Source organism: Lethenteron reissneri, chromosome 58, assembly GCF_015708825.2.
Source record: "Lethenteron reissneri isolate LAM-NWPU_2019-01 chromosome 58, ASM1570882v1, whole genome shotgun sequence".
Lineage (NCBI taxonomy): Eukaryota > Metazoa > Chordata > Hyperoartia > Petromyzontiformes > Petromyzontidae > Lethenteron > Lethenteron reissneri.
Window position 1 is genome coordinate 7,336,736 of NC_083836.1, and position 24,282 is coordinate 7,361,017.

The 24,282-nt window shown below is 45.4% G+C and overlaps 1 protein-coding gene across 1 annotated transcript; it reads right to left on the minus strand.

The window, feature by feature from the left end:
- Positions 1-12,810: 12,810 nt before the first annotated feature.
- LOC133357540 (collectrin-like) lies at positions 12,811-24,078 on the minus strand. Its single transcript, XM_061575514.1, has 7 exons — positions 23,882-24,078; positions 21,927-21,984; positions 20,423-20,475; positions 17,614-17,702; positions 16,588-16,704; positions 15,006-15,200; positions 12,811-13,996 (listed from the first exon to the last, which is right to left on the minus strand). Exons 1-7 carry the CDS (start codon positions 23,951-23,953, stop codon positions 13,888-13,890), a joined length of 693 nt encoding a protein of 230 aa, XP_061431498.1. The 5' UTR covers positions 23,954-24,078; the 3' UTR covers positions 12,811-13,887.
- Positions 24,079-24,282: the final 204 nt, after the last annotated feature.

The following is a 24,282-nucleotide window of genomic DNA, read 5'->3' on the forward strand; positions in this document are numbered from 1 at the left end:
TGGTGATCGGCCTTAGGTCGTCAAATTAAAGACACCAGATTTAATTGCCTATATTTTAACCCAGGAAGTCTGCCGTGCCAGGTTATTGCCCTGACCTCTGGTTCACCTGGCCACCTATGCTTTCAAGACATCTGATGAGGACGCGCATCTGTTGCGAAATAGCATTTAAACCAAAAGTTGTTCATGTCCTCTTGAGCAAAAGCAACGTGTGAACGCATCGAAGGAACAAGCAGAATCCACATTCCCTCGACGCCTAATCAACAGGAGTGCTTGCAACATCTCATTAACGCGTTTGCAATTAGGTGAATATTTGTTGGGCATGGAACATCTAGTTAGCGCTAACGAGCTGTGTAGATGTTAGCCTGGTTCAATTAACGGTCAAGTGAAGCTACTCTGCAAATTGTAGCCCTTTAAGTGAGCGCACAGACGGAGATGCAAGCGTCGATGTTTTCTCCAGTGAGCAGAAATCACAGCGCATTCCCGGCGATGGGAAGTGGCACACGCGCGTTTTAAAAAGGGCCCTTAATTATCGTTTTCCGTCGGGCAAAGCAAGCGGCCAAGCGGATGTGTGCGTGGCGGCGATAATGAACGACGCGTAATTGAGGGCACGTCGCTGATAGCCTCGCGGGAATGCTCCTGTAATTGAGTGCTTTATATAGAAAGGTGTTCGAAAGGAAATGTGTGTTCGCACGTGGACCCCACCTTGAGTTTGTTTTTGGAGGGCGGGGGGGGGTTAATTACACGTACTGTATATTTCGGAATACTGACTTGCAGTCCGGAGTTCGCCATGTTCCATTTAATTATTCAATGTCCAGTTGAAACAATGAGCAAGATTTCCCTATTATTGGTTCTTTCGGTAAAGTCACGTAGAAGGAAAATATTAAAATAATAAAAATAAAACAATAAAAGAAAATATTTTATTTTTATAATTGTATTATTTCCATTCTATGTGACTTTACCGAAATAACCAAGAATATGAATCCCTGCAGTCACGAAAGCTTTAAATCGAAATTCAAGATTTCCCTGTCTCTTGTCCACCTAACGGGGAGCGGTCGTGTGTGGTTGGGTAAAGTGTGGGCACTTGGCCGGCTACCACTATTGTTAGAGTACTCTACACTCTATGAAATCTAGGGTTGGTTAAGCCCATACCAGAAACATCTCTTCTTGGTCGATCAAATGAATAAGACATCTGCCGTGCTTGTTCTATTTAAAGACTGGTTCCGGTTATATAAATGTGGAATTTGCAATGGAGAAGGATCTCCAACAGATGAGCATTCCAATGATGCCCTTTTCACAACCTCAACCCACCACTCCCTCTCTCGTTCATCTTCTGTATGACACAAGCGTTTACTGATGATTGATTGCGTTGGGTACAATGGCCAAAGCTTACACTTTGTTTATGCTGGTAGGAACCTCCTGGTTACACCAGCCCACAGGGGATTATTGTGTCCGTCGTGCAGGGAGGGGCTGGGTGGGGAGGGAGGGGCTGGGTGGGGAGGGTGGGGCTGGATGGGGAGAGGCTGGGTGGAGAGGGGTGGGGCTGGGTGGGGAGGGGCTGGTCACCCCGTGGTGCCCTTATAAAACTCAACGTTTAACCTACTCACGCCGGCTTGTGTCCGCCCTTACAGTCGGGCATATTTGCGGAATACACCACGCCGCCGTTGACCCTGGCCATTGACCGAGCAAACCAACGTTCCTATCAGCTCCCTCCGCAGGAATGTGTTGAAGTTACTGCAAGGGCTTCATTTCAGCCACGTCTGTCCGGAAGACAATTTTTGGTGTTAAATATTAATGTGTCGTTAACCCACCACCACCCGACACAGCCAATTAAGTACGGTTTGTTAGGTACACAAAACGTGCCAATTAGTTACGACTTAATTACACCGGTTGTGTGTTGGGAGGGTAACCCCACAACATTTACAATTTGAGTACGACGTTTCGCTGGTGATTACAATCAGCTTCCCCAGCCGATTTGCCAGAATTTAAACCCAAAGAACCTTTATTATGGAGAATATTGGTGGCGAAAGCCAAACGAGTTATACAGTTTTGTCCGGGTCGGTAAAATACTTTCCGCAACCCACCACACCACGTTCAGTCGAGCTCGAGCCGTAGTCGGTGTGCCAACACAAACCCTAACGAGCCACCTGGAAATATGGTGGTATTGCATTGAATCTTGATTTGCACTGGGTAAATGTTGTCCCTAGGGGGCATCAGCAAACCATATTCAAAGCCGTATCTGGCTTCGTTTATGCCGAAAGGTGTTGTTGTTAAAACCTGTCGTGGTGTTGGGTGTTGTTAAAACCTGTAGTTGGTAAAACCTGTAGTTTTAATCTTGATTTGAAGCTTTCGTGACTGCAGGAATCCATACTCTTTGGTTCTTTCGGTAAAGTCACGTAGGTAAAACACAAAATAGTTTTATATTCTTGGTTCTGTCGGTAAAGTCACGTAGAAGGGAAAAATTTAATATATATATTTCACACCTGATGATGATTGCTTGTGTTGCAGTCGAAACGTCGTGAAAATGTTATTGTTTTATATTTTTATTATTTTATTGTTTCCCTTCTACGTGACTTACCGAAAGAACCATGAATATGAATCCCTGCAGTCACGAAAGCTTTAAATAAAAAAATAGTTTTAGTTGTTAAAACCTGTACTACCTTTGAGGACGTTCCTCGTAGTGCCATTAGTTCAGCATCAGCCAAGATCAATCCACTGCTGGATGAAAGCCTCCCGAATCCGTTTGCACCTCAGTTCTGCAACGTAGCGACAAAACCGCATCGCAACCGGAACGCGGGCAGATTTCATCACTCCGTCTCCTCGGTGCAGGTGCTCTCAGACGCCTTCCGTTCCTTGGCTGCCACTGTCATTCCCTTGCTGTGTAACTAATGTACACATTTAATGTCACGTTACATTAATGAAGAATGCAATGCCATGGGCACCTGGCCACGCGCTTGTCGTCCGTGGGACATTGTACCACCTCTCCCCAATCGCTCGTCCTCTGTACCGGGCTTTTGTTTAAAAAAATTTTTATATATATAAATGCGATCACATATCATTTATAAACAATATGATGCAATATTTAAGCGTTGTGGAATGTTAACGAAATAACGACTCCTTCCCATATTTGTCTCTGCACGTAAAATCAAAAGAAATACAACATATTGAATAAAACCCATTGGCCACGTGATCTGGGAGTACATGTTATCAGCAAGACATAATAGTCCTAGGAGTTGTGGGTTAATTCATGAAAGATACACAATTGCAAATTCATCGTGCAAAATCAGACGCCCAAAAACACATTCCTGCGGAGGGAGCTGGTAGGAACGTTGGGTTGCTCGGTCAATGGCCAGGGTCAACGGCGGCGTGGTGTATTCCGCAAATATGGCCGACTGTGAGGGCGGGCACAAGCCGGCGTGAGTAGGTTAAACGTAGAGTTTTATAAGGGCACAACGGGGTGACCAGCCCCTCCCCACCCAGCCCCACCCTCCCCACCCAGCCCCTCCCCACCCTCCCCTCCCTCCCCTCCCCACCCAACCCCTCCCTGCACGACGGACGGACAGAATAATCCCATGTGGGCTGGTGTAACCAAGAGGTTCCTATAAGTAAAAGTACGTATACGTACGTACTGTATGTTTAACTTTGTTCGCACCTTACATAGCCAACCGTGCTAATCGGAGGTGCAGGGGAAGGACAACAAACTAAAACACCAAAACGCAGTTCTAAAGAAAACTAGAGTACTGTATTGATAACCCTAAGTGGCATCATGCCCACAGATCAGAACCAGTAGTGCAGTATTAACAGCACTTTAAACTACGCCAACGATAAACAGGCAAAAAAGTAATTAAGAAGAGTAATTGCTAAATATTAAGTCTGGAAAGATACAAAAAAAAACATTTCGAGTTGACTTTTAACGCGTGAGCGAACGAACGTTGGGATGCCGCCCGTGGTGCAATGGTTATCACGCCTCGACGGTTCGATCTCCTGGCGTCGAAATTGAAACGAGGCCAATTTTCTTCGCCAAAATACCCCCCAAGAGGGGTCCCCTTGGGGCTCCCTCCAGTGGAGGCCCCTCGTGCCAGAGGTGACGTCACAAAGCAACGTTACAGGCTCCTAACACATTCGCCTGCTTCACCATACTGCGTAGCGAAGCGACCTTCACGATGTTACGAATGTACTTTGACGTTACATTAGCAACCATTAACCTAGCGTGAAGGGGGGATGAAGCTTCGATAGTACAGCTTTAATTGGCAATTACGAGCCACGCGGCCGTTGGGAAGCATTTTATTACATGCGGTCAGGTCCAATGAGTGGCTGTAGATGAATGCGTCGTAATTGGATCTTGCCGAGAGCCTCCAGCAGGGGGTAAAGGCATCATGTGGGCAAAATGGTTTTGGCCATCTTGACAGGCTTTTAAAAGTGAACATTATCAGTGTAAATATTCGGGAAAACCCACTCCAACCTGCTGTTGCCCGACAAATGTGCGTGCATGTAGCGGCTGAATCAGAAGTCGACGTCGTGAGTAAAGGGAATCTTCGAGACTAAGTTCCCAAGATCAGGGAGGTACTGGCTTGACTGCGCATCGTTGTACCCTCGAAGACTCCCGTTAAGGTAGTAGTTCTTTACCTTTACTGCCGCCTGCGCCCCTTTGGTTCTCAATCGTAAAAAAAATATGTTAATAAATACAAAGGTTGGATGAAACAAAGTAGTTGTACCGACATGCCCATGCTTAATTTGTGTTGAGATGATTTACCTTCTAAAAAAATGAGGCATGTCTCGCACCCTCAGAAAGGGCATCTCGCACCTCCATTGGCCCAGCTCCACTCCTCTAATCTCCACTGGCCCAGCTCCACTCCCCCACCCTTCATTGGCCCAGCTCCCCTCCCCTACCCTTCATTGGCCCAGCTCCGCTCTCCCCCACTCTCTATTGAGCCACAGCAGCATTTGGCATACACGTGCAGTGAGCGGCTTCCGAGACACGTCGTGTACAAGGCTTCTTATTTATTAGGAACACACTGGGCGATACATTTATGTAACACAGCTACACATCGCCGACCCTATCACACAACCCCATCGTCGGCATACAACTACGCAGCTGTCCGACCAGCGTTGCGACGGCGACGATGAGAGCCTTGCAGAAGATCGGCCACGTGGTCGCACGACGAAGAGAGATGACGGTGAGCAGCGATGCAGCCAGGACCCCCTTATATACCTCCTGACGTGGCCAAGCCCCGCCTCCGGCCACGCCTCCGGCCATGCCCCCTTCCAGAACCTTCGAGCAGGTTCCAGGAGCTTCCCGACTGACTCTGCCTTTCACCTTTGCCCCAGATACGAACCCCTCATAATTAGACATTATGTAACTTGCCCATATCTGCGATTACCCCTTCAGGCCGACAGGTGACACCCTGTCATTACACGCCTACATTCGACGCTCTAATGGATTTGTGGGCGGGAGGGGGGGATGCAATCCATAACAATAGCTCAACGCAGGACAACGTGGAAGTTGATGTTAAATTCATGTGACTAATGCGTCTGGCGTTTTGCTCCTCGTCCTGGGAGTTAACTCAGCAACTGAATTCATTCAGGATATATGTTATTGCTTTCATTATGTTTCCAGGATTTGGGGGGTGAGGGTTGCTATTAAACAACTCAGTATCCCACCAAAGCAAAGCTCTTTACCTATTTTGACGAGATGTCTCAGGGTTCTCGCCTTCTGTACAGAATGTTGTTGTGTGCGTGGCAGTGAAGATAACATTTTGAGGTTCTGTACATCACGGAATATGTTACATTGTATCTGGTCAATCAAAGTTTACATTGTATTTATATGAAAAAGATTAATCAGACAATCCACACATATCAGTCCATCCACATGAACAGAAAAGTACTTTCTTACACATTCCAATAGCCACACAGCCTACTGGGAGCACGGAATTTCTGCAGAATCGGGTCAACTTCAGCAAATTCTAGATCGGTTTCTGCATTCAGTAGCTTCTCAATAGAGTCAGAATTGCTTGAACTTATGCTCGGAAACTGCCAGATGTTTCCGGATGACAACCCTGTCTGTTATGTATTATGAGTTCTTAGTTCGATGCAAAACCATATAATACAAAACACAAAAGAATAATCGCAAAATATATACACATGTTAAACCCGCCACCTTCGATACAGCCAACTAGTAAGGGTTGTCACGTAAACAGAACGTGCCAATTCGTCACTAGTACAGCACACCGGTGTGTTGGAGAGCCAAGCCACAACATTTACAATCTGAGTACCACGTTTCGCCAGGAATTGCAACTAGCTTCATCAGGCGATAACCAGATTTATATATTTACGCGATCTAACCCCAAAAAACCTGTATTATGGATGATATTGGTCGCGAAAGCCTACGTGTTAAACAAAATAATAATTATTATCAAGCCCTCTGAGGCGCCCTGGCGTTAAAGGTGGTCGACCAGAAACAAATTATATAAATCACTGAAAATGTGTGAACTACCATATTCCTACAAAGTGATTCGGGGAAAGTTATATTGCGATGATCATATCGTGAACATTAATATTTTATTGTGAAAAAATATACATATCGCAGCAGCCGTCATGCTTACACGTTTAAATATTTCTGCAAAAATGCCCTTCGTTATGATTGTTGAAAAGGATAAAAAACGCATTAAAAATGTTCGCCTCACAGCCATTGCAACTCTATCACAAATCATTGAATTTTGTTGTCGAATTCTGAAGATTCCACCGAGAATGCAATTTACACAATTTGCAAAGTGCATTTACGTGCCCAGATGTTATTATGAGGGCCACTCATCACAAATCCTTGCAGGGAGAACACTAATAGTACCAACAACAAAAACCCATCAGATGTAGGATTAGTGTGCGTATGATTAGGGTGACACGTTGGCTTTAGTGAGTTTGTCATGGCCATCTTTTGTACTCAGCCGATGCATTCATTAATACGAAGAGGATGAGAATATAGTTAGTTGACCCGAGCGTGCCCCTCATCATGGAAACATTAGGAGTGGGAGACAGAGATAATGTAACACCAACGTACGATCGCGATATTCATTATTGTATCCAGGAAAACCTCATTTAACCCTGATTTTCTTTTTTACAGAGCCCTTCTTTGAAGCCCTTTTTTATACATTACTTATTTGACGGCCTGACATCCCACGCCTACCAATGAAGTATCGGTGCCTGGTGGTTCTGTCGCTTTTTACAGCCGTTCGCATGTCCGACGTTTCCATACATAATTCCCAGAGTGAGATGTATGATGTTCGACCGGGATGTGTGTTGTTTTATTATCGGATGGAACTGAAGTGCTTGGAAACAAAAGGCCCAAATATGAGGGGATGGCAACACCCGCCACATTAGGGTGTCCTCATTGCTTATTGTCAAACTATTTACGACACCTACAATTCTGTGGCCTCAGGAATGAGCTAGATCTAAGATGTGCGATACAAAAAAAGTTTTTTATTCTATTGCAGTTCACCTTTTTCGATCAACACATCTGGCTCGTGAAAATGCCACTTCGCTCTGCACGCCACACCCCTTTCAGCAAGAACTCGTCCGAGACCAATGTTACACTAATAGGCATCGACTTTAAGTCTGAGGCAATTCCCCTTTGTGTATCATATCCCTGCTTCTCATTATAAACTCGAAAATACGCAAAATATCCATCGTGTTTGTGACCAGCGTGTCACCATACCTGCAGAAGACGTTGCATGCGCTGATACGAAACCTCAAGTTTTCTGCACATTCTGGTCTCCGTCTCGAAAACTCATTTGTTTAGAACTAGTTTTTGTTTTTAGTTTGTTGTCCTTCCCCCACATCTCCGATTAGCATGGTTGGCTACGTACGATGCGAAATAAGTTTAACATCCATACATAAAGGTGATTTTGTACGTGTAATGACAGTAGAGCCTATATGCGCCGTGAGTGGACTAGTGGCCACGGGAGGTAATTACAGGGGTATCAGTTGTGAGTGCGAAGTGACTGGTGGCTACGAGAATTTTCGAGAAGAGAGCGTGGTCATGTGACGGAAGAGGACGGTGGAGTCTGCCGGTGGAGGGAGCGTCCAGAGTCAGCGAGAATGATCGAGAAGGGGGGCGTGGCTTCGTGTCGGTATAAAAGGGGGAGATGCACGGGAGACTCGGGGCTGTTGCAGTGGGGGTCTCCGCCTGATGTCAAGTGAACGTGTCTTCAATAAAGTGCCATCTCAAGAGAAGCGTGTCAAGTCGTCAATACATACGGAAGAAATAAAATCAGCGTGCACGAGTGTATCTCTCACATAAGTGGACTCCATCATCTTGGTCTCTGCCGCTGGTCATCCCGTTGGGCAGGTATATCTGGCCATCTGCTACCGGTACAATTACACGTCCGCCTCGAGTGGACGTGCCACCCAAAAGGTCCTCCTGGTCGCGTGGCTGTATTCATTGTCCGTCGGCATCATGGGCGTGATCATTCTGAGTGAAATGCGTTTCTGACAACGCATCAAGGTCCACTACATGTACCGTACGTAGTGAGCCGTGCTAATTGGATTCTAGATTTGAAGCTTTCGTGACTGCAAGGATTCATACTCTTAGGTTTTTTCGATAAAGTCACGTAGGTAAAAAATTAAATTTAAATTAATAAAAGTAATAATAGAAATAAAATAATAAATGACGACGTTTCGGAAGCAACACAAGTCTCCGTCATCAGGTGGAACCGTCACAGCTAGATTTACTGTGACGGTCCCACCTGATGACGAGGACTTGTGTTTATTATTTTATTTCTATTATTACTTTTATTAATTTAAATTTTATTTTTTACCTACGTGACTTTACCGAAAAAACCGAAGAGTATGTGCTAATTGGAGTTGCGGGGGAAGGGCAACAATTTGAACACAAAAAGCAGTTCTAAAGATTATTCGTTGTCACTCTAGATCAGGGGTGGGGAACCTTTTTTCTGCCAAGGGCCATTTGGATATTTACAACATCATCCGCGGGCCATACAACATTATCAACTTAAAAATTTGCCCGTTGTTATATTTGGTCAAACATTTAATTAACTCACCCCGAATGTGATGGCTGGAACTGCTTCTCTTTGGTGAGGCGTGTGATGTTAGCTGGTATTGACGACGTTGCTACTCGCAACTGCTTTTCCAGGTTTGCTCCTAGATTTATTGAATTTCGAGTCCCACCTGCGGTTGCCTTGGCAGGGCCACACCAAATGATTTCGCGGGCCTCATACGGCCCACGGGTCGGACGTTACCCACCCCTGGTCTAGATGATGCTTTAAAAGTGCATAGCTCCAATGGCGTCTTAATATCAGAAGGAAGAGCATTCCAGATGGCCACAGAATCGCTCCTAAAAGCGCGCGCGATGCGGTGACTGTCTTTGTTCGATGGTTAGCCAGAAGCCACCGCTGCTCAGATGACGTGAGTTCGCCTTCCCTGCTGTACAATGTCGTGCTCGAACAGTTTCGCCGTGAGCGTGCTGGGACTTGTTACCGTGATAATTTCCAGCGTGGTGCCAATCGCTCCTCATCATCATCACCGTCTGCAGGATGACCTCCGGAGTGCACGCTGTGCAGCGGTTAGACGCGAAGTACACCGACTTGTGCGTCACTGCCAAGCCTCTGTACACCGTCGTGCCCACCCGCTGTGGCGAGCACCGCCATCCACGCACTGTGGTTTAGGGAGCTGCGACATGAGACGGCCAAATACTGGAGAAGCGAAGTTAAACCTGACTTCGTCGATAGCAAACCTCCAAAAATTGCCGTGAAGGCAGATACTGCTGAAGGTAAAAAAAAAAATTGTATAATCATAGCCATAAGAGAGAAATGTGAGTGGCTTAGGGAAGCCTTCATCCAGCAGTGGATTGATCATGGCTGATTATTATGACAACATGGTTAAAGAAAGGTAATTCATGTTTGTGAACATTCTTTTTTTGTTCTCCGGTAAGTGGGTTTGGCAGGTCATGTCACCGGAAGTGATGATGGGCCGTGGTCGCGACTAACAACGGAGTGAAGGTAGAATCAGAATATGTATTTATACTGGAGGAACCCGATGAGCTATGAAGCCCTTTTTCGCAGATGTCCAGTCGGGGTGGGTCAGAATGAGAGAGTACGTCTGGGAGGAGGTGCAACATAGAGGTGGAGTGATGACATTAGCTCGTCTGCTGGAACCAGATGTGGGATGTTCCATCAAGTTGACGTGACAGATTGCTTTGGAAGGTCTTTGTCTGTCCATGGAAAGATCGTCGGTGATGGTCATGAGTAGATTTCAGTTACTCTTTGGTTCTTTCGGTAAAGTCACGTATAAAGATAAAATAATAAATTAAATAAAAGCATACGACGTTTCGTACTCATTGACATGTTAATATTTTCTCTAACCCCTCCCTCTCTCCGCGCCCGCCCCCCTCTGTCTATTTAAGGCCTCGCCACAGAGACGATCTCCCTCTCTGTGCCTATGTGTTACTCTCTCTCTATGTATCTTAGTGATATCTGTCTGCTTATATGTCTGTCTATAGTTTTCTGGTTATATTTTTGTTGCTATTTCATTTATACCTGATGATGATTGCTTGTGTTGCAATCGAAACGTCGTATGCTATTATTTAATTTATTATTTTATCTTTATACGTGACTTTACCGAAAGAACCAAAGAGTAATTCCTGCAGTCACGAAAGCTCCAACTTAAGATAGATTTCAGTTGTTGAAATAAAATTCAAGGCAAGGTGTCCCCTTGTCTTATGCAGCCACGTAATATGTACCGTTGCATGTAAATTAATCTCACAATTGCTGAAATCATCAGAATAGCATTGTCCCATTTATTCATGACAATCGGTTGGGGCAAACCAGCCTTCCTCTTGTGACCTCCAAATGAGCTAATCCTACTGCAGCCTGGCACTTGATCCTTATGGCAGTACCTCGGGGTACCAAATAATACAAACTGGCCTAGGCAATTAAATAATTTATTTCTGGGCCCACTATTTTTTTTCAGGGGTGTACTTAACTCCGCGACTGGGGTACCAATCAATCCGAAATCGGTGCCACACTGTGCGATGTCGAAACGCAGCGAGGACGATTGCGCCGAAACCCTGAACGCTCGAACGCACCGTAGCTGTGCATCGTGTCCAGCTCGTCGAGATGAGTCGATTGCCGCATCGCCGACCACCAACAGACTAAAAGTGATTGCATCACGGACATTATACGAGAGCCGGGGTACTATGGTAGCCACCAGCAGATGAGTCTTCATCAGTCTGTCATTCCCGGGCAATGGGCTCGTATTAAACCAAGAACCCATTTGGTTTTGGCGGAGTAATGGGATGAAGTTATTTATAGGGCTCCATTTCCAATCAGACCTACATACTGGCACATTTCAGATAACCGACTTGAAGATATGCATATAAATTAGAATTTGCAAGCTTGGGGCAGGGTAATAGCAGTGTGTATTGAGATTCAGATGTGTGCATCTGCACATGTGAGTCGCATTCATGCCGACATAATTCAAGGATTACCTCTTATCGCTTAGGAATTGACACAACACACTAAGTGTCTGTGTTTGTTATTTACATGGACAGGAGTTGTATTGAACGTATTTTTTTATTGTTAATTGCAAGGCCACATACAATGCGATAACATAGTTTTAAATACTAGGCATGTAATGAGGCATTGATTTCTTCATATTGCTGCATCATGTGTGACAATCGATTGTTTACAATTCATATGTGCACATGATATTGTTACGTTTAGACGAACTGAACCAACGAAACTGTACAAAGCATACACTAAAAAAAGCAATACAAATGAGGATTAAGTCAGACGCAAAGATTTTTTTCTTCTAATGCAATCGTGACCCCAGATAATGACGATGCATCACATTTCAAGGGTGGTACGGGTTTTTTTTTTACATTCTATTGCAAACTATATAAATACGCACAGGATTATTTTTTTGTTAATCAACCGACAATAATTGGATTGTGAATCGGATTGTAACTGAATAAAAGATAAACGGATCCAATTGCTGTGAGGCTGAATCATTGCATGCCTCTTAATTGACAAGATATCCCCGTACGTTTCTGCAATTACATTTTCCGATGGATGTTTTTTTTTTAAGTTTCATTTTGTTCAAGCCACCTTTTTTATTTCTCCTATAATGTGGTTGCTTTTGGTCTGATTCGCATTTGCTTCATTGGTGTACTAATGAGCAGAGTGAAGCTTTTGAAACTGCTAGGTTGTGCGATGTTCATAGCTAGAATATTTGGAAGGTCGAATTCGGTGCAGAGTTTTCTTGATGAAACACAATCTGCTGGATGATATTGGTCTGAACAGTCAATAGGTTGAAGGGCGATAACAATTTTAGTCATTTGTGGAGATACTCCATTTTCTACTTATCTTATTACAATAATACTCCACAATACATACATCAATGTGCGTCAATGATGTACTGCAGTCTTTAGGGGCCGTCCATAAATGACGTCACGCGATTTTGGACTATTTTTGATCCCCCCCCTCGTCACACGGCGTCACAAAAAGTCAGACCCCCCCTCAAATATGACGTCACAAAGCGCTGCCCGCCCCCCCCCACACCAAAAAAAAATAAAACATGCTTCAAATCGCTTTAAACGTTTGTCATTGTAGTGCGTATTTAATGTGGCGCTGCACTCTGATGTTGTAGGAGTGGTGTTATAGCAATTAGTGTTGTTATAACAATTCTATATTTATTTAAAGTTGCGCATTTTGATGTGACGTCACGTTTCTCAACCTCCCCCCTCCCTCGTCACACATCGTCACAAATGTCTAACCCCCCAGCCCCCTAGGTGCGTGACGTCATTTATGGACGGCCCCTTATGCAAATTTTTTTCACTCTTAAGGGATGCAGTACAACACATGGGGCAATCCTGTGGGTGGCAGTGAGCAGGGCCGCATTAACGCAGAGGTTTTTAGAGGCTACAGCTCAAGGCCACAAATATAAAAATGGTTGAAACACAACGCTGATGATACATCCTAATCCATAGCACCTGTCGGATTAATGCCAGAATATAAAAAGTAATATTTAAAATACTTTTTTAAAAACACGCTTTAATTAAATGTACCGTACTCGTAATGGCAGAACTCCACGACTCCAGGAAGTGGCCCCGAGGCTTGCCATAACGTAAGGGACCGTGGTGATTTACAGCCAACGTCAGTTGAGCGTGGACAATTAGACCCAAGCCGAAACACAACATATAAAAAAGATGGTTTTACATTTTTTTAATTTTAATGATAGAATATAGTATTGTCATCAGGATGACATAAGTATACCAAGTTTGCAGTCGATACCACATTGGGAAGGAGGTTAAAATTGAGTTACAAGATTTGAGGATACGACAACAACAACAACAGAGTGAGCTAAATACAAGCGAGTAAAAAAAAGGCTTTGTTAATGTTCACTTTGATTTAGCTTTACAATTAGTATACCACATTTTAAGTTAGAACTGAACAAAAAACCAAGGTGAATGACAATAGAGAGTGTGGAATGGGGCATGGGTGGTGGTAAAATGGTAGAGGGATGGTATGCACTATGCAAACGAAAACGATAAGGGCACTAGGCCCTCAGCAAACTCTTTAAAACTTTTTAAAATTTTACCAGGTAAGGCCCACTGAGCTACTGTACATAGCATTTTCTCAGAAGCGACTGAGCACAAATGATAGCTCAACGAAGTGGCTTATCACGTCGAAATGTATCGCAGCCAAATACTCTAAACACACGTTGATTCCGCATGTGAAGGGAAAAACAGGAGGACCCAGAGAAAATCCACATGGAGAGGGAACGTGCAAACTCCAAATATACAGCAAGCGTCGTGGTCGGGATCGAACCCACGAACCTCGTGCATACCAGGCGATGGAGTGAACATCTCGCCATGGTGGTCTAGAGGGCGGTGAGGGCATCTCCGTTGTACTGGGTCGTAACGCTGATCGCTGTGGGGAGTCCGTCTGCGGGGTGATCGGTGGCCTCTGAATCAAGACCTCTTCTCTGCCTAGGCACAGCCAAGCAGAAAACACGGTTCGTTATTATATATTGTGCAGTTATATGGGAAGTTATAGGTTAAATCTTGAAATGTAATAATAGACGAAAAATGGTGAAAATGTAATAATGGGTTCAATGGGATATTTTTATTTGATCAACTTGCTCCATTTTCTTCATACCGTTTACAATGCAACTGCTCCAATTATCACCAGAACCCGATCCAATCATATACTCGCTTGGAGAGCAGTGTTAATTTTGTCAACATTATTTATTATCCATCGCCTCACGACGTGATTTAAGAATCCTGAAGTGGCCCTGACAGTGTGATTAACATCTGGGGTCGATGCTTGGATGCTTTCGTGGTTGACCAGGTTAGGGATGGCGATGACCTAGGAATCGCTGCTTATTCTGAAGCAGCGGTAATTAAAATTTTGATTTAAAGCTTTCGTGACTGCAGGGATTCATATTCTTGGTTCTTTCGGTAAAGTCCCTTTACGTGACTTTACCTAGCGGTAATTTAGTTTACGCTTTTTTATTTTATTATAGCCATTTTATTAGGCCAGTCGACTAAAGCAAAAAATGTAGTTTGTTCACTCTTAGCCCCTTTAACTATTATCAGATCAACCAATTAATGAACTCAGTAAATAATTTTATATCCTGTTCATGTATATAAATTTACCATTTTCGGTATACCTCAGTGCACTGCGGTTTCCCATCATAAATGACCTTCGTTCTGCGTCACGAATGAGACCAATTATTTTTGTTTCGTCATTCATACATCGGTCTTAGGGCTTAGGGGTCGTCTTCATCACCGTCTTGCTTTCGATGATTTTCGACCACCCCTAGTCATTGTCGACTTCAAACGAAAAAACACAATTGACAAATATAATTTCACGAATGATTACGCATTGGTGGCCAGTGCTTGACACCCCCCCGCCCCGACTCACCTCACCCATCGGTCCCGCACTTGCCCACCGTCATTATTATCACGAGGACCTGGAGGGTCAACCCTCGCTCACCTGTATCGCTTGCGCCACGCGTCCACGAAGAGGGCCATCATTGCCAGGAAGGAAACGCCGCTCACGACGCCGTAGGCCACGAGCCACGTGTCCTTGAACGCGGAGCGCGTCGGAGCCAGCGTCGGCTTGATGCCCACGAACTCCAGCGTCCTCACGTCCAGCATGAAGGCCCGGTTCATGCGTGGGCGCGACAACCTTCAAGGCCAGGGGATTGGTGTCACTGGTCACTGTTGGAGTGGAGTGCGTTGCGTACGTTGAACTTCTTTCGCACCGTACGTGACCGACCGTGCTAATCGGAGGCGTGGGAGTGTGTCGGGCAATGTCCTGCTGGCGCGAGGTCACCTAACACTTAACCCATTCATCAATAACACTGCCCTTACGGAAGACTAAATACACGATAGGCAACATTTCAGGCAATGCACCTTCTTCTTGACTGGCATGCCACCTATCGTTGTATCCTCCAGGTTACAAAAAACACCGTTTCCCCCCCTATACAGTATTCTAAAGTAGAAGTTAGGGTGCGTCTTATAATCTGGGAGGTGTTTACGAGTTGCCTCTTATATTCCGGGGCATCTTATAAGCTGAGGATTATGGCACAGTAAAACCCCCGGCTACCCAGAACCGGGAGGCGAACAAAACACGTATTTTAAAATTCATTAAGAATGCAAGAAAGTAGTCGGTATAATAAGACATCCGATACACTTTCGAATAAGTTACATAACATGAAATGTATAGCATGCGCTGGGACATGTTCAATCGTGTACATCATTTGGCCACACAGCGTTGGCGGTGTGCACGACAGCACAAAAAAAACGATACGACGCATTCGTCAATTTTCTCTTTCAAGGCAGTATTACTGACGGTAGCTGTTCAATATGTATGTGCCTAAGTAACAGTATTGGGGGGGGGGGGGAGCGAACGTCGAACTGGAATGGAGATTGGGGGGGGTGGGAGTTTGTATCATGATGAAATTGAGAAATAAAGAGTGTACACACACACAAGACACGGGGAGCGACTCGGCATGCTTTAGTAGCACATGGGTCAGCAACTAATATAACACGAGTCCATTTTTGCGAATTTGGTACCAAAAAAAAAAACTCTATGTTTCAAGATCCGCAATGCAAGTGGTGAATACGAGACGGCGGTGGTCCTTGACGAATAAAGTCACGTAGCAGCGGTCCTTAAAAAAGCCGAATGCAGCTCCCAGAGCCGCAGGCTGCAGACCGCTGCTTTTCGTACAATAACGAGGGGTGGAAATCTTGCAGAACGAGTCAAACAAACAGAAAGGGGGGGGGGGGTGATGATTTCGGACCCAGGAACGCAACCCCATTGCTTCCCATTAGGTGATATTATTTGCAGAACGCGGTATTTTGCTCGACGCGGCATTTTCCCATGAGCGTAACCCCCCCATCCTCTCCCAGCGGTCGGCCTCGGTTCTAAAGCCCGTGCCACGTTCTTCATTCTCCAGACCAGCGCGATTGACGCATCGCTTGTGCGCCACTGCCAACGCTGCATCGCGCACGAGCGGTCAATTTGTTGTCTAAAAAGAGCGACGTGGGGCGTGCCGGGGGTGGACACTGACCTGACGGCACGCACCAGCTGCTGCTTCTCCACCAGGGTACTCGTCCGGTTCGGATTCATCACCGCGAAGTAGAATGAGATTCTCTCCGTCTTGGCGCAGACGATCACGTGCTCGGTCCTGCTCGGGCAACGTGGTCGGGTCGCATATCATTGGTGAAGATGAACAAGTTTTTATTTGTCTTCGTAAAAAAAAACAATTATATCTCAGTTGTGCTGTCAAATGTCATGAGAAAAGAGCTCGGATGCGTTATTTGTTTGGTTTTTAGTTCTGCACGTGTGATTCCTCACCCCCCCCCCCTCAATTTCTTCAGAATCAGAATCTTTATCAGATTATACTGGTAGGAACCTCCTGGTTACACCAGCCCACAGGGGATTATTGTGTCCGTCCGTCGTGCATCCAAAAATGGGAAGGGTGGCGCTGGGTGGAGAGGGGAGGGTGGGGAGGGGCTGGGTGGGGAGGGTGGAGAGGGGCTGGGTGGGGAGGGTGGGAGGGGCTGGGTGGGGAGGGGTGGGGCTGGGTGTGGATGGGCTGGCCACCCCGTGGTGCCCTTATAAAACTCAACGTTTAACCTACTCACGCCAGCTTGTGCCCGCCCTCACAGTCGGGCATATTTGCGGGATACACCACGCCGCCGTTGACCCTGGCCACTGACCGAGCAACCCAACGTTCCTAGCAGCTCCCTCCGCAGGAGGAATGTGTTTTATTTAGACTGGAGCAATCCTATGAGCTATCGAGCTCGTTTTCACAGATGTCCAGCAAAGGCGGGTGAGAAAGTTACAACAACATAACAAAAACATTTTATATTTCAATCGTGCCATCAGTTGTGTCATCGACATCATGGGAGAACAATTAATTTGGATCTCTCATGAAGCAGTGCAAGGTCACGGCCGATGGAAGCAGATATCACTTAAATACATCTAAAATCCATTCAAGTGCCCTACAAGGATGCAGCATTCTAACGCAGCAGCGCCTTTTTGCGAGCTCAAGGCGATGGGGAAGTATCCGTGGGCTGCGTGCGTCGCTCACGTGAAGGCGGAGTGCTGCTCGGGGCTTTTACGCATCGCGTAGGCGACGGCGCTTCGGAAGAGAAAGAGCTCCGAGTCGTCCCACACATACTGGCAGCGTGGGCATGCGAGGGGTGGACACAAGAAAAACAAAAACCGTTTAGGTGAATAGGATTATTATTTTTTTTATCAAACTTAATTTTTTTTTATTCTTAATACTGACAAAAAGTCACCTGACTCCCTGCATACGAGCTAAACTCCGATTTAAAGCTTTCGTGACTGCAGGGATTAATCTTCTTGGTTCTTTCGGTAAAGTCACGTAGAAGGGAAATAATAAAATAATAAAAATAAAACATAAAATAATTCTCACGACGTTTCGGCCACAACGCAAGCAGCCGTCCTCAGGTGCTGCGTTGTGGCCGAAACGTCGTAAGAATTATTTTATGATGTTTTATTTGTATTATTTTATTATTTCCCTTCTACGTGACTTTACCGAAAGAACCAAGAAGATGCGCTAAACTCGTCACTCCATCTCTCGACAGTGGCTGCTGTCCTTTTGGCTCGCTCTGCTTCTACGTTGGTCACTCTTATGGGTTCAAAGACCCTCATCCGAATTTCCCGGCCCCTCCTCACCAAGGCGAGAAGGCCTCAGCAGTCGTCCCCTGGACATCGAAGCCCTCAACTTACTCACCGTTGTCTCCCCTCGAACCGAGACTGCCCCCCCCCCACCCTGGCAGATCGCCGCGTCTCCCTGGCATTGCTCCAATCGTTTGGCATTGAATCCCGCTACGCCTACATTATTATTACGTATCGCTTTGGTACTCTTGCTGACTGCTGGCTGAGTCACCCTTGAAGAATGAGCTGTGCAGCTCACAATGGGTTATTTACTCGGATAATAAACTTCACATTCTGATGCCTCCCGCGCACCTCCGATTAGCACGGCAGGCTATGTACGGCGCGAAAGAAGTCCTACGTGCATATATGGCCAGCGGTAGCATCCACCGCCACTCTTAAGAGATAATTGGAGGCTTCTCATCGGTTCCGTCGGGCGTATGAAGATAAACCCTGAGCTGATCTCCGCGCCTCTAAGTCACGAGAGGAAATTTGGACTTTTCGCGAAAATGTATGCGTTACATATTATTATTTTTGTTATTGTGACAATTAAAATGCCGTTTATTCGCCAAGGTCCTTCACAACGGCATTGGTGTATATTTTCCAAAGACACTAATTGATTAACTCAAGGCATAAACGTCAGCTCAGAGAACGTATTAGCCATCTCAGATATGCTCACAACATAGTCATTATAACAACCGATGAAAACGAATCGCAGGCAATGATTTAATAACTTTCCAAAACTAGGCCGTACACGGTTCCATTCAAGTAAAAGAAAAACAAACGCCACGTAAAGCACATAGTTTCCCAAACGAACATCAAATATCTATCGGGAGAGACGCAATTGGAAAAAAGATGGCATCAAAGATAAATAACCACATTTTCATGACTAAATAGGCAAGCTTACATGAATCCGCACAGCATACAAACGTGTATTTATGGATATATGCAGTGTATGTTGAACTTCTTTCACACCGTACGTAGCCAACCGTGCTAATTGGAGGTGCTGGGGAAGGACAACAAACTTAACACAAAAAGCCGCTTTAAAGAAATTAGTTTTCAACCGAGATTGAAAAGTACATAGCTCCCTCTTAGGTTTTTTTCCGGTAAAGTCACGTAGGTAAAAAATAATAATAAAATAATAATAAATGTGATTTCATTGAGTAATTTTCATGTATTATTATTATTATTTTATTATTCTTTTTTACCTACGTGACTTTACCGAAATAAACCCTAAGAGTATGAATCCTTGCAGTCACGCAAGCTTCAAATCTAGAATTACATAGCTATATTCTTAGGTTTTTTCGGTAAAGTCACGTAGGTAAAAAATTAAAATTTTAATTAATAAAAGTAAAATAAAAATAAAATAAAAATAAAAATCACGACGGAAGCTTGTGTTGCCTTCGAAACGTCGTGATTTTAATTTTTATTTCATTTTTATTTTACTTTTATTAATTTTAACTTTAATTTTTTACCTACGTGACTTTACCGAAAAAAAACCTAAGAGTATGAATCCTTGCAGTCACGCAAGCTTCAAATCTAGAATGACATAGCTCCCAGTGGCTTCTTTATATCAGAAGGAACAGTGTTCCAGAAGGCGGCAGAAGTACGTGATCATATATGAAGAGATCCAGGCGTTTAATCACAAGGTGTGTTGATATGGGAATGGAAAATGGCTTAATGTCTTAAGGGAGAATTATTTGCGTGTATGTTTAGGGTAAATGTTCGATTTCTTCTTGATTCAATCATTACATTTCTTTCGCTGAGAAGGTTTAGCATGGCACTGTGTTAATCGTTAAGTGTCCGAGTTAAACACCACCGCGTTCATTTAGACTCTGAGCCGCAGTCCACATGCACGGTGCTGCCGAATTCCTCGAGTCTTCTTCTTCCGTGTCGCCTGCTGATGTAGACGCAATGCAACAACTACAATTTCACGTGCCAATGGTCGAGCCAGACAACCGTGTTGGCAGCAGCGGAATAGTGTGTCGCTTGCGATGTCTCCGTCGTATTTGTGGATAGGGCGCTGGGTTGCTTTACGTCGTACGGTCTGTTCTGTATCACCGCAGTCGCTGATTCCTGGAGAGTTATTACTTTTACATTTGTTGCATCAGGTAACCGCATCTGCCATGGTTTGTGCAGTGGACCATGAGCTTCGTGGAAGGTCAAACTCAGGCATCTACTGTGTTGGGTTTTTCACATGGCGTATGTGCGAAACTCACCGCATTCTCACCCAGCTGCTTCTTCAGACTGATCCTCACCTTAACACTTTCATCTGTGATGTAATCACGCGGACCACACACACAAAGACAATGATCCATAGATACGGCTTAACAGACTATTGGGATACACACAGGGTTATTATATGGCACTCGTGTGGGTGGCATGGTCAACAGTCATTCCCGGCCGCATTCGTCTTCCCAGTGCTGATATTCACATGCCACACCGGGCGCAGTACTCAGTTGCGGTGAAGGATAAAGTTTGACCGAAAGGGTGGTGGCCTTTGACCTTTAAATCCCAAATTCTGAGACGCTAAGCAGAGTTGAATTTGGATCGTGAGTTAGTCGTGCGGGACCCCCACCATAGCAAACAGCTTGTCATGTAGCCTGTGGGGAAGCATGGTAGGCAGCAGAGGACAGCACAGCAACATCCACTATTGTACTGTACCGTATAGGCTCCCGTATCATCCGCATTGTAAAATTTGGTCAAATAATCTCCTTACTGGGACGGGTACCCCTCATCCAGCAGTGGATTGATAAAGGGCTGTCCTCGTGACCTTGAAGGAAGCGCATCGTCGGGAATTGAAGCCCGGATGGAAATAAATGTAGCACTGATTACGGTCCACTGCATTACTGCTGCCCACCGGTACGCAGCCATGGAAGCTGGCATACCCATTCATGATTTAAACTCGTGACCTGCACAGTATCGGCAGGCAAGTGAGACAGGCAGCCAGACGGCGAGCCAGCGCCAAATTCTCCCCCACCAAGCTCTGCGGTCCCCTATATATCAAGGTGTTTATCGGCCAATGTAATGCACGCGTGTTTATGCACGTGGGAAGAAAACGGAGCACCCGGAGAATAACCACCCACGCATGCGAGGGGGCAACACTGTATCCCATACAGATGGAACAGGTGGGTCCCCCATTGGCTGTTCTGCCTGTTGGCAAGCCAGGGTACGGCTCTTTCTCGACGTCCACACAGGTCAGGAGTTTCACATTGAAATAAAAAAATGTGTGTCATTCACCAACCCTCGCCGCCTCCACAAGTCTGGATCAGCACCACGCACGGCCCACTTTGTCCCCCCCAAACACGGACGTTGACGCACCGTGCCCAGGCACTGGTTAGGCGAGAGATGACTAAGGGAATGCACCCGGGACTGGCTCGGATATTCACTACCGATGTCAGCAGTGGCCAGGAATCAACGTCCAGGTAAGGGCAGTGTGCTCACCACTACGCCACCGCGGAACCCCGCAAGTAGAGATAAAGACAAAGATCCCACAAGTGTCCTACGTAGACTGTTGGGGCAAGTGGGAAGAAACACCGCGCATCTCCCGAGACGAATTGGAATTGCACGCATACTCTGTGCGCACATTAAGCTAATCACGTCCACTAACTACTTGGCGATGGTAGATGTTGTTGTTGTTGTTTTTACAACGCTGCCAGTTGTGTGTGTTGTGCCAATTAATTGTACAATGAACCCTTGGGTGTACGTGTGTGCGCACATCACCTTTACAGATATTGCCACACATGGGACCATCAGTCTCATTGAAGAACGATGCACATTGCTGAAAAATAAAGGTGAATAACAACAAAAAATTGCAAAGCAAGCGGACGCATTAATATACGCGCGTATATTGTTGCATATCCAACCGCGCCTCCGATTCGCACGGTTGGCTACAAACGATGCGAAAGAATATGAATTTTGATTTGAAGCTTTCGTAACTGCTGAAATCCATACTCTTTGGTTCTTTCGGTAAAGTCACGTAGGTAGAAAAAATAAAAGATCACGACGTTTCGATCGCCGCACAAGCAATCGTTCTCAGTTGGGGACTTTACCGAAAGAACCAAAGAGTATGGATGCGAAAGATGTTCAACGCACGTATATACATATCACGTGACCTTTTTTTGCCAACAACAGATTATGAAAAATAATAATAGGTTTTACCCTTTCTGGCAATAAAACATGTGGTTAAGATGTAAAGTCACGTAGGTAAAAAATAAAATAAAAATAAATTAAATCACGACGTTTCAGAGGCAACACAAGCTTGTGTGAAGCTTTCGTAACTGCTGGAATCCATACTCTTTGGTTCTTTCGGTAAAGCCACGTAGGTAGAAAAAATAAAAGATCACGACGTTTCGATCGCCGCACAAGTAATCGTCCTGTTCGACGTTTGTCGTACTCTGGTCTGCCACTGGTGAGACTAGGTCATAAAGAAAGCAGTCTTTGGTGTAGGCCAATCAGTCCCAAAGACAATGCCATTGTATTATCAGAGTTTGTTTTGTTTGCATGTTCACCACAAATACGTGTTGTTAATAAAGGCTTCCTAACCAGGCACCAGAGGAAGGCGTAAACTGAGTCCTGGCTTTCAAAAACCCACACAGCGAGAAAAAAATGTGCGACGCACGTGTTCATTTGAACATGATAAAACAATGGAGGATGCTGTAGGGCAAGGCCTTAATTATAACATATATTGGGGGGGGGCACATCCCCCCCCCCCAATATTCAAATATGCTCAAAATGTCCCCCCCCCCCAATATATTTCTATAAAAATGTTTTTAAAAATAATAATTTCTATGCTATGTAAATAAAAACAATTTGCTCAACCTTGGCCACAATATCTGGACTTGTCTTCATATAACAATGCATCGATTTCTGTTCATATGATTGTGGTTATGTTTGTACTTTATTAATCCCTAATCTCTGCCATTACATACAATGAAACAAGAAAAGGTTAAAAAGTAAAAACAGAGCAATGTAATACAATACACTATTAGACATTATTGTAACAAATAAATGAAAAGTCCATCCCATGTGTTAGTGAATGTTTTTATATTTTAGGAAGGAAATTAGTTTTCAATTTTAGGATTTTTTTCTCGGGGGGGGACCCCTAGACCCCCTGGAAGATTTGGTCCCCCCCAATGTTGACTCCACGGCTACAACCTTGCTGTAGGGTGCTGTTTGTGGGGGGCGGGAGAGGTGGAACCATGATCCACACGCTCCAGCAATGAAATTCCCTGCCGTAAGTAACATCAGTGGCGAGTGTTTAACTGACAAGGTGCTGACCACCGCAATGGCCAGACGTCTTCCACAATGGCCAAATTTGTTGGACTAGGTGGGTGGACGTACCTACTACACTTTACCCCACCGCAATCGTCTTTGGCGATCCACATTTATACGGCTGTGCGGAGAGAGAGAACGCGCGGATTTAGGATGCCCCCCCCCCCCCCTGTTGCTTCAACTGCCCCGACAGGTGATCGAGCCGGCGACTTCTACAACGGGAGTCTTGACGCGCTAACCACGACAACCACGGCCACCGCACCACAACGGCAAACGGTGCCGGCGTCAATTGGCAAAGTGGGTGACGCATTTGGTCGTAATGTGATGAGTCGGTTGGCTACGTACGGGTGCGAAAAACGTCCAACAACGGGGGCGCGCGTTGGCGGATCGCATCGGTGACTTACCGAGCTCACGCGAAGACTCAGAGCAGCCAGCACGAGGCAATTCGCGAGCAGGCGCAAGCGGAGGCCACCCATTGGGGCTGGCCGCGAAACGTCTCGCTAATTCGCAAGAAACGGGGCGCCTCGACGCCGTGATGTGAAACCCGCCCGTGCTTGGTAGTATTTACCCCGCAAATGCGCACACGCACACGCGGCTTTCCCTTGGCATATCTTTACTGATAAAAAAAAACTAACTCTCCAATGTTCTACTCTCAGTGTTATTCATTTACAAATAGTTAAGCCCGCACCAGCACTTTTTTGTTACGCGCTGGCTACTAATGATGTTCTCGCGCATGGCAGCAGCGTGGGCTCAGGAGCTAAATGCAAATGTGGAGGTGTGCCGCTGATGGCCGCGACGAGAGGGC